This window comes from Agelaius phoeniceus, chromosome 1, assembly GCF_051311805.1.
Source record: "Agelaius phoeniceus isolate bAgePho1 chromosome 1, bAgePho1.hap1, whole genome shotgun sequence".
NCBI classification, from domain to species: Eukaryota; Metazoa; Chordata; class Aves; order Passeriformes; family Icteridae; genus Agelaius; species Agelaius phoeniceus.
Genome location: NC_135265.1, coordinates 63,974,536 through 63,991,650, shown reverse-complemented (window position 1 = coordinate 63,991,650; position 17,115 = coordinate 63,974,536). Strand labels below are relative to the sequence as shown.

At 41.9% G+C, this 17,115-nt stretch overlaps 1 protein-coding gene across 3 annotated transcripts in view; it reads right to left on the bottom strand.

The window, feature by feature from the left end:
* KIF13A (kinesin family member 13A) overlaps positions 1-12,144 on the bottom strand; it is a 105,994-nt gene extending 93,850 nt beyond the window's left edge. The window contains exons 1-2 of one of the 3 annotated variants that reach the window (XM_077180335.1): positions 11,613-12,144; positions 11,305-11,395 (exon numbers count right to left, since the gene is read on the bottom strand). In XM_077180335.1, coding sequence (XP_077036450.1) covers positions 11,305-11,395; positions 11,613-12,144 — 623 coding nt within the window. The remainder of the gene's footprint in view (positions 1-11,304; positions 11,396-11,612) is intronic. The other 2 variants (XM_077180328.1, XM_077180331.1) reach the window with 2 other exon arrangements.
* Between the last annotated feature and the right edge of the window lie 4,971 nt (positions 12,145-17,115).

Sequence of the window (17,115 nt, the reverse complement as noted above, 5' to 3'; positions counted from 1 at the left end):
GACAACAGGCTGTCAGACTCTTATCACTTCCAAATGTTTCTTGAAATTAATTAAATTAGCTAGATTTAACTTTTTCATTTCCTACACAACAACTGCTTATTGTCAGTATTTCTACTTTCTTTCCTTGCTACACACTGCTAATGAAAAATTCCTCACTCAAAATTCAGTTCTGCAATTCCTTTTTATAATATCCCAGTTCAGAGTCCACAAAGACCCAGCATTTACTTTCACTTTTCCATCTGAGCAAAGGCAAGCTCATCTGCCTCTCTTTTTTGAACCATGATGAAGATGCCAATACCTTGAGAAAAACATTTGGACCATGAGATCCTTCAGAAGTCATCCTACAACAACCTTCTAGACAAAGGATGACAGATTAAGATCAATTTGATTTAGACAGGTTTTAATAAAACTAGTTTCACATCTTGGTCATGTGAGTACAAGAGTGTTTTCAAAGTCTGTTTGATCTATCTTGCACATGAGCCATGGATTTCTTCCTTATCCAGGTAAGAAATTCTGAAATAGCCACCAATAGTACAGGTCAAAAGAACCATAACTTAGAAAATACACATGTTGCAAAACACTAAGGGCATTCAGCCTGCTCAACGCTGCCAATCTGTATTTCTGGGTTTCAACTAGCCCAAAGTTGCAAGAGGACATCCTGAAATTCCAAACAGAGGTACACCACATTCCTCAGAGCACACACAAAACTTCTATCTGTGAGTGTAGATGGCAGCAAGGACAGAATCAGTATTTCTGACAAAAAGAGTGCCACTGTCACATTCACAACTTCAAAACTGAAACTTCAAGAACAACTTGAGAGGATGCAGGATGCCCCAAGGAGCAAACAAGGAAGGAGAGATTAGACTGACATCTATCCTAGTTCAGTACTCATCCACCACACCCTGCTGGGAACTTGAAAATAAAACTGTCAAGAGCTAATTTCTAACTTTCACCATGTGGAAGTCAGACATCTCCCTCCTTCAGCACCCAGCAATTCTGACAGTAGAGAGGAATCCAATCATGGAACTGCAATGCTAAGAGAGACAGAAATCTACTAAATTTATTAAAAGATTCAAGTTACTGTTCCATTGAAAGGCACCCGAGGAGAGCACTTAAATGCTCATCCTCAAAGACACTTCATCATCCTTTCGATGGACACACAAGTTGTCTCCCACTAGATTACTTCACAGTCAATTTTAAAAGGTTCTCATCCACGACATTTAATGGAATAAACAGTAAAAATTCAGTGTTAAAATATGGATTACAGCCATGCACTAAAACATGCCATGGACTTAGCTACAATGTGAAAAACATCTCAAACAATAAACATTCTAAGGACTTGGAAGCTCTTGACAAGGAAGCTACATAGCAAGCTACCCAGTGTTCAATGGTCTGTTTACAATAACTGATTTTCCTTTTTGTTTTCAACTTGGATCTCAACCAGAACACCCATGAAGACTAGTACCACCCCAGAGAATGCCAGGTTTTCAGGAGGATGAAAAGAAGCTTCTTTTTTTTTTTTTTTTTTTTCAGGGGGGAGAGGCAGGAGAGGTTGTTGGTTGGTTTGATTTTCTCCAACAAGTATTTTAAGGAGTTTCATCATGTTGCTGGACAAACATTTCTTCAGCTCTCTTTTGCTTTTCACTGTCCTGGCTCCCAAGTATCCTTTGCCTATATATTCTACTACATCAGCAGCAAATCCATTAACAAGCCATCTCTTGGGTTACCTTATGTGTCAGTTTCTCTGCAGACCCTGAAGCAGCAATTCTCAAGGGCACTCCTATCAAAAATGCAGGTACAAGGATTAGTTTTACACTGGAAGAATTAGAACTATTCAAAAACTCCTTCTTTTTAAATGTAATGGGCACTATGAAAAGTACTTGTCTTCCAGAGAGTTTACTTCAGAATAGCATATCTGCTGTGGACCCAAAAAGAAGCTCCAAAACAGCAAAACACGAGTGCTGGGATGATGGTCCATTAGACACTTTCCAGAACCATATGTTTATCTCAATTTAATAAAACAGCAAAGTGCAGGAGGTCTGCAAATACATTTTGCTCTTACTCCCTTACATAACTGCAGAGGTCTCTTAAAAAAACATATTCAAACTCAACTACTTGTTGCTGAGCATTCAGAGGATACATAAGTAATGCATTAATGTCTCCAGCTACATATAGTGAATAAATGAATGCTTCTCTGTTTTACCAAATAGCCAGTTTCTATTTCAGTCTGATTTGGTAGATAAAATTATCTGAAAGTGTATTTGAGGTCCAAAAGAAATTGAGAAGTATCTCAAAATAAAGAATGACAACACAGTATGACCGGAAGGAAAAAATACCAAAACTCATCAAAATGTTTAGGACTTGCATCATTCAGGGAGGTGGCACTACTGGGCCAAAACAAGTCTGGAGCACTGCAGACTCACTGTGTATCTAAAAACTCACATTGATAGATGCTGACAAAGAAACTTTCCAAAGCAGAACAGGACGCTGCTCATTCAGGGCCATAAGGCAGCTTTGCCAGTAGAGAACTTCCACCAGCTCTGTGCCTCCACTGGAATGCTCTGTTGACTTATCTTTTGCAAAAGCTTGTCAACTGTAAAACAAGCCTGCACTTTTGAATCACAAAGTAAAACTGAATTTAAAGTAAATATTCAACAAGAATAAGAACTCTGAAGTTTTAAAAATTACATTGCAGCCAGTGCCAGTAAGCATACAAGTCAATTTATTTGGCAGATAAATTGCCCCTTCAACCTCACATGATCCTTTTTGCTTCAGCTCTGAAAGAATCAAGTTTATGAAAGGCCACCTCAGCTACATTGGACATGATTTCAATAACGAAGTCAGACAGAAAGTGGAAACCACATAAGAAGTATCAAATCCTCCAGTTTCTTATCTAAGATCTGCTGTTCCTTGTCATCATGTAAGAATTATTAAGCAAAACAGACTGTTCCACATACTAGTATTTAACACTAGAAAAATTATTGCAGTAGTTCAAGAGACAGATTCAGAATTTTGAAGCCTTACACTAGAAGAAAATTTAATCTTGGCTAGAGGCTTTTGTACACTATTTAATTGGCTTGACATTTGTGTTTGAAAAGAGACTGTGGAATAAACTGAAATGTAAGCTCAATAAATAAAATATGATATGGTTTTTTCATTGTATTTGTAAGCCTAAAATATTCTCTAATACAAAGAAATTTCAGGAAAAAATATTCAAGTGTTGACATTTTCAGCAATGTGTTTCTAAAACAAAGCATCAAGTTACTTTATAGAAAGTTTACAGTTCACAATGCACCCTGGCACTTTTTGAAACATATGGAGCAGTATCTCCCTAAGTCCATGCAGAGATAAGCATGCCATTGCAGCCACAGCAGCTGCTTTGATTCATGTTTATGAAATGCTTAAAATTCTTGGAATATACATACACACTGCAAAAAGAAGATGCTGCGACACCATGAATCTCCAGTCACTACTAGCCCGCTGTCTATGCTGTTACTGAGCATGAAGAGGCAGCAGCACCGGCTTGGTGGAGACCAGTTTTTAAGAAACAGATGAGTACAGAACCTGCTGCTAGTGCACAATGAGCCTCTCAGCACCCAACTGCAGCATCATCATTAACCATGCTAGTTACCATGCACTAACACAAGCACCCAGAAATGTTTCAGGCACACCTTTCCACTGCTCTGCTGACTGATGCGCCTCAAAATAAGCACTGTACCATAAATAAACACCAAAATATATTCATGGGTTAACTCATCAAAACAGTAGTTGTGGTATAAATTTCTGTCTTGAGTTATAACACTTAAATAAGAAATAAGTCACTATAGGATGATAAGCTGCCAGGGACTTCATGAGGGGCTGTGACTACAGACTTCCCTATGGTGATCCAAGTGAAATGAGATAAAACATTCAAATTACCTCCTATTGAAAAAGTTCCACCTTACAAGCCATTAGCTTCAAATTATCCAAAGATGATGTAGGAGTATTTCTACAGGATGTCTCTATTTAGGATGCAACAAAATGCCAAAATAAGGGTGTGTCTGGTAACTACAAAATATACTAGTTAAGGATATGATTATGAATTTATAGATGTTTTGATGGCTGAGGGTTGGGTTTTTAAACTAATAATTTTATATTAGAAGGCAACTATCATAAAAAAAGGCCAGAATTACAGATGATAACACTAACCAAGCACAACATTATAAGAAAGCCACTTACTCACTTTTCACCCAAAATGAGAAATTACATAAAGGGACACTTCTCTGGCATTGAAAACAGCTTGTGTAACTCCTGCTCTTCGTCAACATGGATATCTTGAGCTGAAGTCATTGATTTTCAACTCCTGTCAGCAATGCATTCTTCTGGTTGACCTTTATTTCTAAGATAACTTACTGAGCTTCTCTATCAGCCCCCAGCAAACACCAGTCTCGAGCTTCACATAGAAGAACCAAAAAGGCACACATGATCACCCCAAGCTCCATCAAACCTCAAACCCTAATGACCAATTTCATATAAACATACAAAGTCAGGTACTGGCTAGACAAATGTATGGCCCTTGTACTGCCTCTTGAAACACACAGAGCAAAATTACTACCAGGCAAGGACACAACTGTTTTAGTTAACTTGGTGCTTTGGGTCACAAGTTAATTCAAGAGTTGAGTCCTGTGGTGCACATCATTGCACAGCAGGGACCTTTTTGTTGTGGGCTGCACTCACTGTCTCCAGCCAACACTTTACACTTCCTTAAAGAGCCTACTTCAGTCTGCCATCAGTAACAGAAATTCTCCCAAAATATCAAACAACCAGAGACATTACTCAGTTAAGCAAGAGCATCTGCACAAGCAGTTGGCATCTCGCTAGAGCAGGCAGTAATTGTTTCCATTAATAGATTCAAACCATGCCCAGGGCAGGCCAAATAAGCAAAGGCACTGCAGTACTTTCTCATCATTAAGGACTGTGTGTCTGTGCAGGAGACACTGGCACTGCAGCCAGAGGCAGCCACCACTACTCAGTCTGCACCAGAGGAACGCAGGAGTTTAAATCTGGTAAAGTCTCAAACACAACAGCAACAAGTGCATTTGTCAATTTAAAGATTTAGCTCTAATCTTACTACTAGAAGTAGCACCATGCTGAATGGCTGAACAGCAGCTGCCTGCCTGCACATGCTGCCCTGCAGGCCTGATCAGACTGAGAAGGGATTCGCTTTGTCCCTGACGCTTTGTGCCAAGATTCACACCCCAGCTCCGCAGGCACACAGAGCTGCACGGAAGGGCAGCTGGTGTGCACTGCTGCTCCCTGAGCTCAGGTTCTGCAGCACCAGCACTTTTAAAGCACTTCCTGAAGTACCTTGAATCTAACCCACATCTGGGTTACACCATGTTTACAAGCATCATTTAACTCTAATTTTTTAACTATCAAAGTACAGTGAATTAGAAGTCTGGAGTCTTACCACGTGCGCATTTAATAAACCTACTAGACGCACAACAGAACAGAGAATCTTGTTTTCAAAACAAGACAACTGTCTCTGTTTACACTAAGGGGGTAAGGAGGCGAAAATAAAACTTTTTCCTTTAGGCCTTAGATCCCCCCAAAATGGACAAAAATCCTCCTCCATTTTAAGAGGGCTGCAATTTTTTAAAATTCATATTTCACTTCAATAGACAACATATTCAAGGTGTAGTGACTAGTAATCCAGAGCTCAAAAATGCCCCTAGCTGCAGAAATAAACATATGCATGCATAGCTGTACCTTCTAAACACAGAAGCTAAGCATGTCTATAGGCCTACTGATCTTTTTACACATATTTTCCTGTCCCACAACATAGGTACTTCCAACATAGCAAAAGGGAAAAACTGGGCAGGTTTGAAGCTGCACCTCATTCAACTGTGTTCTACTCAGAAATATTTGAACATAACACTCATAGTCCAAAAGTACAGAACAGCTACAAAGCAACAACTGCCTAAACATGGTCATTCAAAGAACAGTTTTCCTTCTCTTCAAACACGCTATCTATTTTTATTCTGAAATTTTGCCAGCAACGTACTACAGGCTGCTTACCCATGATCCCAACAGCTTTCAACAGTAGTTTCCTCTAGGAATCACACTTAAAGAGCAAATCACAAGGTCCTATCAGCAGTCTGGATTTTATAAACATAGTAAAATAATGGATGTTGCATTTACTCACAGTTCAGGTCACCTCATGAAGAACCAAGAGCCGTACCTACAGTATTTTGGGCTACAAGTCTGTGTCTCGTGTTCCAAATTACATGGAATTTTAGAACAGCAGTTTCAAGGAACTGCATCTAGTGTTGCATCTGAGGCATGAATGGATTAAAGCAATTCAAATGTAGCTCCCAAAACAACATTTTCCAACCACACATAATTCAAATCCATCTCCTCTGCCAAGGTTCAAAGCTAACAGTTCACATCCTGAACACTGATGTCTAACAGGAAAGTTACACAGGTCAAAGTCAGATTACTTTTACAATTTCCTGCAAAGATAAAAGTTGCTGCCTTCTACTATTTTATGATCCACCTCTGACAGGTGATAATTTGAAGTGCACACATCAAAGGCGTGATCAGGTCAGTCATACCTTCAGATACAGAACTAATTAGCAACTGTCCTATTTCAGCTTCCAGAAGTTTCAGTTTGAAAAAGTTACCATTATCATGAAGGCCTCCAACAGCGCTCTTCTCTCACCTCTGATGTTACTGAAAGCAAGATATTAAAAACCATGAAGTACTGCAACCACCAAGGGAAGGACTGTGTACTAAAGGCCATCCAAAATTGTGTTTTCTCCAAAGCAGAAGGTGCAACAGCTGTTTTCTGGAAACAAGAGTTTTAGGACAAGCTGCCTAGGGATGAAATCTGTGCTTCAGATATTAATCTTTGAAAGTATTATGACCTACAAAAACTAGATAGACTCACATACACATCTGTTCCCAGCTATTTATTTTATTAAAGAGCTTAAACCTATGAAAAAAACAAGAAAGCCCCCATGTATTCTGGAATCTTCAGTCATTTAGCACTATAGGAAGAGGGTGTTTTTAACTAGAATTGGGCTTTGGTGCTACTTGTCTTATCAAAATGAGGATGGAAGAGGGCAGAACAAACAAGTCATAGCATGGTGGGGTTTTTTTAAGAGTTAAGACAGGCAAGAAAAATATTTTCAGAAAAAAGTGAGATTTTGAGTTCAGCTCTACAATCTGAGAACACCTTTCTTATTTTCTGCTCTGAGATTTTTATTAAGGCAAAGTTTGCAACAGGCTACTGTGCTCTAATGGAATGAATTGCCCAATAAACGAATTTGTGTTTCAGTTAAAACTACAGATGAAATAGCATTTCAATTCCACTGTTTCCATGGTTCCTTGTTTATTTCTGTCAAGACAAATATTTTGCTTACTAAAGGAAAAATCATGTCATGAAGAACTGTTATCAGAGAGCTAAAATAAAATTTTTCAGATCCTATGTGTTAGAAAGTGTAGCTGAAAGGAAAGGAAGGAAAGAAGGAAAGCATATTTTAACAATCAGAAACAGAGGAGAAACCAACCCAGCAAGACCTCATTTGTCCTACTGAAAAATAACATCTGTAATGTAAAGTCAGATCTTTAGCAGATATAGAGATGTGAAATTTCTATTGTAAAAAATTACTCAATCATTTTGCAGGATTGTCTGTGACTCTAATTATCTCATAGTTACATTTTAATATGGCACCTTGTTGCCAACAACCAAATACAAACATTTATAGCAGGACAAGAGGATGTATTCCATTGGCTTCGAAACATAATACCCATATAAGTTAGGATGGGCTTTTTTCTGGGGAGACTACTTTAAGAAAGGAAATTCAGGCTGCTAGGTAAAGACAGAAGAAAAATCAGAGAGCTCCCACAAGCTTTCTTCTTGGGAAGAAATGGCAATCTATATTGGTTTGGGAAGGAAATGCCTGAGAGACATGAGTGGTAACTAAAAGAACACACAAGCACATTTCAGCACATAAAAAGGCAACTACTGCTACCAGTAAAAGCAAAATATGGGTTAAAGGTATGAAGTCCAACAACAAACTTCCAAATACTTTGCCAGCACCAGATATTATACCTGATAGCAGTTAATGAAAATCATTCCCTTTTGAACTCTGTCTCCTATTATTTCAGTTGATAAAGATTTTCCTGTGCCTTTTAGACTCAGACTGTTCAGTTTTACTATGTTCTGGTTTTCCTCCTTCATTAGTTTAGAACACTGGAAGTCATGTGCCTGTGGGCAACAGCAGGCCTGCTGCTTATAAAAAGACAAAACACTTGCATTCAATAACAATTACTATTTTGTAGCTGTGTTTGTTACGGTGTGAGTGCTGTGTGGTCTAGCAGCTAGAAGACGCAGTCAGAATCCTGTTCTAATTTATGGTTACAACTTTACCTCTAATACATAATGAAAGTTGGACAAATGACAGCACTGTCTGGGATTTAAGGCCTCTTACATCACCTGCAAAACTAGCATTACTTGCCCATCTAAAATCCTTCAGAACTATCCTTAATAATGCCTAAAGACTAATTAAAATAATGCAACTGAATTTAGATTTAATTCAAAAACTCCGTACAGCATAGACAAAGCTAGTAAAATCTGATTTTACTAACGTTGGATGTTCTTCCAAGAGCAAATTTTTATAATTTTATAGTTATTAAAGAGTTACCTAATTTTACTTTAGAAAATTCTGTCAGTAGCTTTTAAATTATATCTGTGAGAACAAAGCAAATAAAGAGCATGGTCCTGAATTCTACTCCCTACACCCTATAGTCTCTTGGCTTCAGCTGAATTAAAAAAAGCAGCCCTGGAAACCAAATTTGCTTTAGAAGGCTACTTATTCTTATTCCAAAATGCAGCACAAACTTGTACTTCCATTCAGCTAGAAAAGGGAAATTTCCATATAAAAAGATAAAACGCAAAAAGGGAAAGGTAAGACTAAACAGAATATTAAAATAATGCATAGAATAGAGAAAGACCAATTAATCACCCTAACAAATTAAATCATTTTTGCAATGACATGGTTGCTCTGAAAGAAAAATCCAGTTAAGCTATATAAAAACAAGCTACACAAAGAAAACTAAAAATCCGTTTGACATCTCTAACCCTGCCAAGGCATCAATCCAAGTACAAGCAGCAACTACTCAGCAATTCAGAGCCAGTCTATACAGACACTCTATGGTGGGTACACACAGAAGAACAGAATCCATTCCTCATCATGAGAAATTAAACTGTTTATATTGAGTAAAAAATACAAACCAGCAGTTTAGCACTGAAGGAAAGGTGAGGATGTTCACGAGGCACTGGAAAGCCTATTAGCCACCTTGACACTTACACACAATGTCTGCCATTAAGCAGGCACCCAAACTATCTGTTTGCAATAATGAGAGTTACTTCTGACCAGTATTTCTGCCTGTTCTTTCCAATAACACATCTGGCAGTTGTTTCAAACACACAAGTTAGCAGCCAGCCAAATTCCAGCCTCACACTGTGCTGCAGGCAGGACAGCTATCCCTTGCCAGCACAGCTGCCGACGGTGAGGTCGCACACAAGCGTCACAGCTCACCCATAAGGCTCTTGACATAGAAACAGAAGCCAGCTCCCACCCAGAGAATCTATATATTTTATAGATATTAAAGCCTGATAAGCACAGGACACACAAGCTCTCAAAAGACAGTCACTGCACATTCTCACTGAATACCTGCAGGCCAATGTGCACAACAAGCAAAATTCCATTACCAGATCTTCATTAAACTACCTGGCTCTTAGTCTCTTGAGTCTATTGAAATAGTGATTTTCAAATCTTATTTTTGTTTTTGCTTTATAAACTCTATGCATATTTTATGTCTCATACTTGTCAATTCCACTCACTTCTATTTTTTTCTTATTACACCAGTGTTGTGATAGAAGCTATATACACACTTCAATAAACTCCTGTTTATTGAAAAAACAAACAAACATACATTCTAAAATAAAATAGTTTTTAAAAACCCCGAAGATTTCCATTTCACAGATGAGCTACTAAGACCCAGAGAGGCAGCACAACTTATAGAAGATCACACAAAGATCTTTGAAAGAAGCAGGAAACAAGCACAGATCTTTCAAGATGCAGGCCAGCACTTTAGCCACAACAATGGTTCTGAAGACAATGCAAGTTGGATCTAAAATAAACTGGTGTGATTACTGCTATATTCTAGTACATGGGTTAATGTGAGAAGCACCTTCACACCTTGGACATGTAAGAATACAAAAGGTCTCAGCCTTTTCTGCTGGAAAGCTACAAAAGCATAATACTCTGCAAAAAAAAGAAAGAATATTCTCACACTACATTTTCTTCATAACTATTACAAACTGAGTCAAAAATATTTTTTTAAAAAGACTTAAGTAGTAGGAAGGTGCTAGGTTGAAAATCTCTATGCCCATTCAAATGATTTCTCACTCCTTGGCATTAAACGCGTTTAACAGATCAATTGAACTTGAGCAGTCAACAGGTAACCAAGCAGATAAGAATACAAGGTAACTGAACACACGAGCATACGACATAACTATTCCCCTTGCACCTCCCTGTCTTTCCCCACACTCCCTCAAAGGAAAGAAATCTTTTCCTGTTCTGATCTATTTTTACAGTCTAGTGCATTGGTATTTTGGATTTTTTCCAAGGGTATTCTTTACTGGGGCATCACAACTAAATGCCAGATTTCAAAATTATTTTAGCATATTCTCGTAGGCTACTTCACAGAACAACACTGAATTAATAAAGGATCTAGCTATTACAGCCTTTTCAAATGCAAATAGGTTAAAACCTAGTAAACAAAGTTAGATATTTAAAAAAAAAATCAGTAGCATAAAAATCAGATTCTGCTTTTTGTTCCCCCATAGGTTACACCAAGTTGTTAAAAGCCTACACGCAAAGGAAATTTCTGAAAACAGCACGCACAGTCTAGGTCCTTACCTACTCAACAGTTTATTTTTTGAGCGGTCAATCAAGAATCAACTTCTGTACCCGGGAGACTAACGGGGATCTTCTGTCTCCATACCGGGTACCACCGACTCCCCCAGGAAGCCAGGTAAAGAAACTACCCTTACATCCCACGGATGCAACCCCAACGCAGCAGCCCCGGTCAGCGCTCTGCAGCTGTCCTTCGCACTGCAGCCCCGAAAAGCACCGAGCGACACCCTGGGGACCCCGCCACTGCCCTGACAAAGCCAAGCGAGGCGTCTGCGAGGGCGAGGCGGAGGAGCCGGGACTGGGCTTCCACTCGGGGCACGGCGACTCGGGGTTTTACCTTTCTCCTTGCTTGGCGTTGGAAGGCGGCGGGTGAAGCACAGTCTGGTTCCCTTCCATCTCCACGATGCACTTGGTATTCAGGTCCAGCTCTGCAAGGCGACACGGCGGGGGGCTGTAGCCAGGGCGAGCGAGCGCAGCCCCCTTCTCCCGGCACGCCGCTGCAGCTCGGCCCCCGCCGGCTCCCCGGGAGCGAGGGGCTGGGCCGGCGGCCGAAGGGGCTCGTCCTCCGCCAGCCCGGGCAGAACGCGGGGGGACTCCGCGCTCCGGTGCCGCCCCCGCCCCGAGATGCCCCCAGACCCCGGTTACCTCTCTTGTTCATGGGCCGGACCCTGACGGCAACTTTCACCTTGGTGTCCGACATCTTCCCCGCTCCCGGGAGCGGCGGGCGGGCGGCCCCGCTCAGCGCCGGCGGCGGCAGCGACACGGCGGAGCGCCAGCGTCCATGCCGGGCCGGGCGCGAGGGCGGAGGGCCGGGGCAGGCGGGGAAGGCGACAGAGGGAGGGAGCGAGGGAGGGAAGGAACGGAGAGGAGGAGGAGGGTCCGGCGCCGGGGAGGGCGGTGGTGGCGCAGCCCCAGCCGCCTCCTCCCTCAGCCGCGGGCCTCGCCGGCGCTGGCTGCCGACGGGCTCGCTTGCAGAACCGCTGCCGCCGCCACCGCCTCCCTGCCAATCCCCACCGCCATCTTCCACCTCCTCCTCCTCCCGCCGCGCCGCCGGGAGTGCGGGCGCCCAGGCAGGCGGCGAGAGGGTGGGGAAAGGCGATGGCGCCGGAGAGCGACGGAAACACCCGAGCGCCTTCGGAGCGGGGGCGTGGGGAGACTCCCTCTTCCCCCGCCCCATCCTCGGCCAGCCGCTGCTGCCCAGGGAGCAGGCGCGGAGGGATGCGCGCTGCGCGGGAAGGCGGCGCCGGCCGGAGCGGGGATGCGGCGGGAGCGGGATCCGCCCGTGGGCCCTGCCCGACAGCCACCGTCCTGCCTTGTGCAGGTGTACGCCGCCGCCGCACAGACACCGGCCTGCCCCACTGTACATCGAGTTTCCTTGGGGCAAGGAAAGGAACGGCCACAATCTGCCACGGAAAAAATGTTGTAGCGTCAGGGGATGTTCTTTTGACAAAATCTGCACAACCTAGGATGACCTGGGTGTAACGTGCATGCAGGCCTGAAAGCGGTGCAGCACCTCGAGGTGATGGAGCAAGGAGCCCTGCCCGGGCTCCAGCCTCACCTCCTTGGCTATGAAGGTCTACCTGCGAAGTGCCGGGGCCACTCGCGCTGTCCTGCTGTTCCAGGCAGGGACAGGCCACCACTGACGAGTGCCGGCCCAAACACTGCAGGACAAAGTAGTGGCGTATTGGGGGAAAGTGTTACAAACAATGGTGGTTTTATCCAGCAACTGAGAGCTCCGATGAAGGCTGAGCTTCCAGTGGGCAAGCCAAGAAAGATTTTTAGTTAAAAATGCAATAGGGCTCTTTTCAAAGTTTCTTGTTAAAACCTTTTCTCCCCAGAAGTGTTTCCTTAGCTTCAGTAAAATATCTTCCAAAGAATCAATCCTTATTATCGATCCAGCTAACTGGCAGGAATCCCAGTGCAAAACAGCGATGTGTGTAACATTTTATTTATGGAAGACAGGCTCAAACCCAAATGGGATTACTCTGTCTACTCTGGGACTAAACCACTGTTGGGAGAACAGGCTAAACAACCAGTGATGAATAGATAGCTGTGCTGAGAAAGAGCAGACCTTTCAAACAGAGGTGAAAACAATGGAAGGAGGCTTAGAAGATCAACCCCTTCCCATCTGCCTGCACACCAAGCAGAAGGGCCCTGCAAAGTGACTGAGAGGATTGTTTCTGGAGGAGGCCTGGGTGTCCCAAATGGTCACAACTCACAGGAATGCTGAAAGGAAACGAGACATGCACTTAGCACAGCAGAAGAGAAAGGTTACCAAATAGAGCCAGGCATCTGGAGAATGTTAGCAGGAGTAGCTGGTGCACATGGACTTCTTGCCTGTAGAAGCAGGCATAAGGAATGAAGTTCATTATGAAATGCATCATAAGCATGTGGCCCAACAAGTAAAGAAAAGGAGTGATGTTGACATGAGACATCCTATTTACTGCTGTAGACTGTAAGAACCCAGATCAAAGTAAGTGCTGGCTCAAGACAAGGCATGAAGTCTGAAATGGCTGTGCAAAAAGGGAGTTGTTCTGTGAAATTTGGACACTGCTGGGAAAGAGAAGACAGCCAACAGATGGAAGGGAAAATACTCCCTTCCGTCTCAGTTTTCCACCTCTTAGTGGAAAAACTACATCATTGCAAGATTACATAAAAACAATTACATTTGCTGAAGAGAAACTAAAGGGAGTCTTTATGAGATTGACTATGATTTTGGTTGTGGGAAGAGTCTTGGGAAGAAATTTTTATGAATATCTGGTATAGGCTTGTGAATTATATTCCACCATTTGCAGGTATAGAAAGCCAGCCGTGCAAAACTCTTTGAAAAGGCAGATGCGACCTAGTTTGTTCTAATGCAGACTGTAACTGTTCACTTCTTGTGAAATTCTGATTTATTCAAGTGTTAGGTAGTTGAGAAAGGGACTTTTAATCTTTCATTCACATCAATGTACCCTGAGAAACAGCTGCCAAAAATGTTGTCTTGGGTTCTGCCAGGTGTTTCTGCCCTCTCAAGAAAGGGCTTTTGGCAACATTTGTACCATGACCTGACCACACCTACTGGGCAGCATGCTTATAGCAGAATGTATTTCTGGTCTCCCCTAACCCTTTACCATTAGGAAGAGAGTCATGTTATAGACGCCCCAGGAGATTATTAGGTAAATCAAAGAACAATCTGTGAATTCAGGCCGATGAGACGTTTCTCTTCTGGCATTGTATCTCCCCATTGAATACCATATGGAACCCTTTACATCTCTCTTTGCTACCAGTAGCAACTGAGGATGAATGTCTCTCACCTGTCAGAATTTGTTAACTTGATCAGTTTACATGCCCTGTGGGAACTGGCAAGGGATACCGATGGGTCGCTAACCCATCGGAATTAGCTGCCAGCTATCCCAGACTTGCTGATGGATGGATGGGAGATACCAGATGAGAAATGACAGCTTACTGCTTCAGCAATGAAAAAAGATGAGAACTGGAGAAAGTGGAGACCAATGGTGGGTGGGGGAACTCAGATGGAAACATGGGGATAAAATCATCTGGAGCCGTCCTTCTCTGATTTCCCTTTCCTCTCCCTGTTTTCCTCCACCCTCTATTTTTTTTCTGGCTCTCTACTACTACAGTCAACAGGAATTTTGGAGCTTTACTAGGGCCAGAATTTAATCTTTGTTTGTTTCTTGTTTTCCATCTGTTTCATTCTTCTTTCTTGCCTTAGAGCATTTCTGTACATTTGCCCATTGATCCACAGTTCAGCAAAGAGCATAAAGAAAACATTGCTCCTTCCTTTGGTTTGGTGGGAAGTTTCAATTGCTCCTTATCTTCCCAAGGCATAACACAGGTAATGGGATTTGATGTGATTTGCCCATGTCTTCCCATGTATTCTGAGCAGGAGGGTCAATTGCTCTGCTTCATGACATGGAAATGGGGGAGTGATGCGGTGCATCCAGGTTGATGCCTGAAGCCCTGATGGTGTTCCAGTGACCTCCTTTCTTCAGCAAAGGGCAAGGAGAAATGTCACGGAGCCTGCCAAGAATATCTATCTTGTCAGCAGCATCCCCAGCACATACCTTACTGTGCCTGACTGATGCATGCTGTCACTGGCACATCCAACTTCATCTTGTGTCACAGGAGCCAGAGGGGAGGAGGAGCTGGCAGCAGTGGGAGCATGGAAAGCAGTACTATTCTTTTTGTGTTGAAAGTGATAAAAGAAAGACAAAGTGTTTAATTTTACAGCACCTGATATCCAAGAGATGCTTACAATGAAGTTTTCTACTACTAAATTTAACCCAAGGAGTGTATTTTATAAGACTGGCCCAAATAAGATTTTGTGTTTCCAAAATTTTATGAAGTATTTTTTAGAATTTGAATTAACAGAGAAAAAACCTCTATTTTGAACCCAAACACATTATAACATCATCCAGTCAGAAAGATGTAAAATGAACAAATATATTATATTTGTAATAAAAATATAAACATATAAATAATATATAAATATTATAAAACCAAGAGATATTTTAAAGTTAATAATCTAATACATTATACTTAAGTTAGGAAAAAAGGAAGAAACCATAGCTTTAACAAAAATAATTGATACATTGTTCACTGTTCCTGTTGTTGAAAAAGAAGAATGGCTCATAATTCATGCAATTTTTTAAAATAACATTTAGCACATAGGAAGGAGGCATGGTCATTTTGAAAGGGAGAAATATTTCATATTGGAGGGGTGGGATAAAATATGACTATATTTGTGACAGGACAAAAATGAGTGTCCTGTTATGCAGGCAAACTTGAATTTTTCATTTCATAAGATGCATTTAGAGAGCACCTGGGGAAGCAAATGTCTGCCCATAATTGCACACCAGGAACCAAATTTCTGTCACACATCACTAGGTTTTGCAAGGAACCCTGCTGGACAGATTTACTGAATTTACAAGAGGGTAGGTACCTGTGAGGGCAGGTATTTATCCAGCGACCTGTCTGAGGGCACTTTTCAGGCTGCTTTTCCACTTCCTTCTCGCTCCAAACTCAAGCTGGACATTAGTCAGGCTGGATGGTTGCCACCTCTGTCTTATCAAAGATCTGTTTTGACTGTCTCTAAAGCTGTGCAGGAGGCATGAAAATTGTCCTCTATGTCCAGCATATTTATGGCAACACTCTGGGCCCAGAAAGGGGCTGCAGTGACAAATGCTCTTCTGACACTCAGAAAAAAAATGAAGCAGTTTGAACTGCCAGCATTAAGAACAAATGCAGAATATATGCACCTAAAGATTACCCTGCCTGACAGGTGCTGCTCAAAGCTACACAAGGTAAATAGCTTTGAACAGGCACTGCAGTTTAAACCTACCTCAGCTCTGAACAGGGTTGGCTTTCTGTGATGAACAGACTAAATCTGTGCTTACAGGCTTATTTACAAATGTTTTGAATTACCTGATTGGTTTCACCTCGTTAGGGTGATGCCCTCTGCTTGACCCTAGCTCTGCCTCCATGCCCACCTTGGCTGCTCCACAGCAGATCTCACAATGGGATCAGAGGTGAACAATTACAACAAATGAATGTTCCCAAGACAGGCATAGTCACATCTCCATCGAGCTGAAACATTCCTTGCTGTGGGGGAAAAAATATCACATGCAATTTCACTGAAAAAATCTGATATTTTCTCCCTGCCCCTGATACAATATTGCAATAGGCTTTTATAAACTGTATCCCAAGATCAGTGTAGTAAATTAAACTAACCCACCTGTAAGTGGAGTTGCTTAATTTTAGCTACATTTAACTCCATGACCATTTTGCAGAGGACAATCTCTTTGCTCCACTCAGTGAAGAAGAGGGGGTAGGGAGCTCTGTTCCCCATCTCCTATCACTTAGAACAGAAAAATAGTTTCAAATTACTGTGGGAACTTTAATGGTCATTACTACCTCCAGATGAGAAGTCCTATTAATAGAAATAAATGAGCTTAGAAGCAGTGTAATGCAGCTATAGCAACGAAACTGATTGGAAGTAAAAAAGGGGGAAAGGTAGCAAGGAAACTGATGGGAAGTAAAGAAAAAAACTTTATATTGCTCGGATACATATCCCTATACTACAAAAGTGTGACTAAAGCTTTTACTGAATCCAAACTGAACCTTACTGTCATCTTGGGAGGGATTT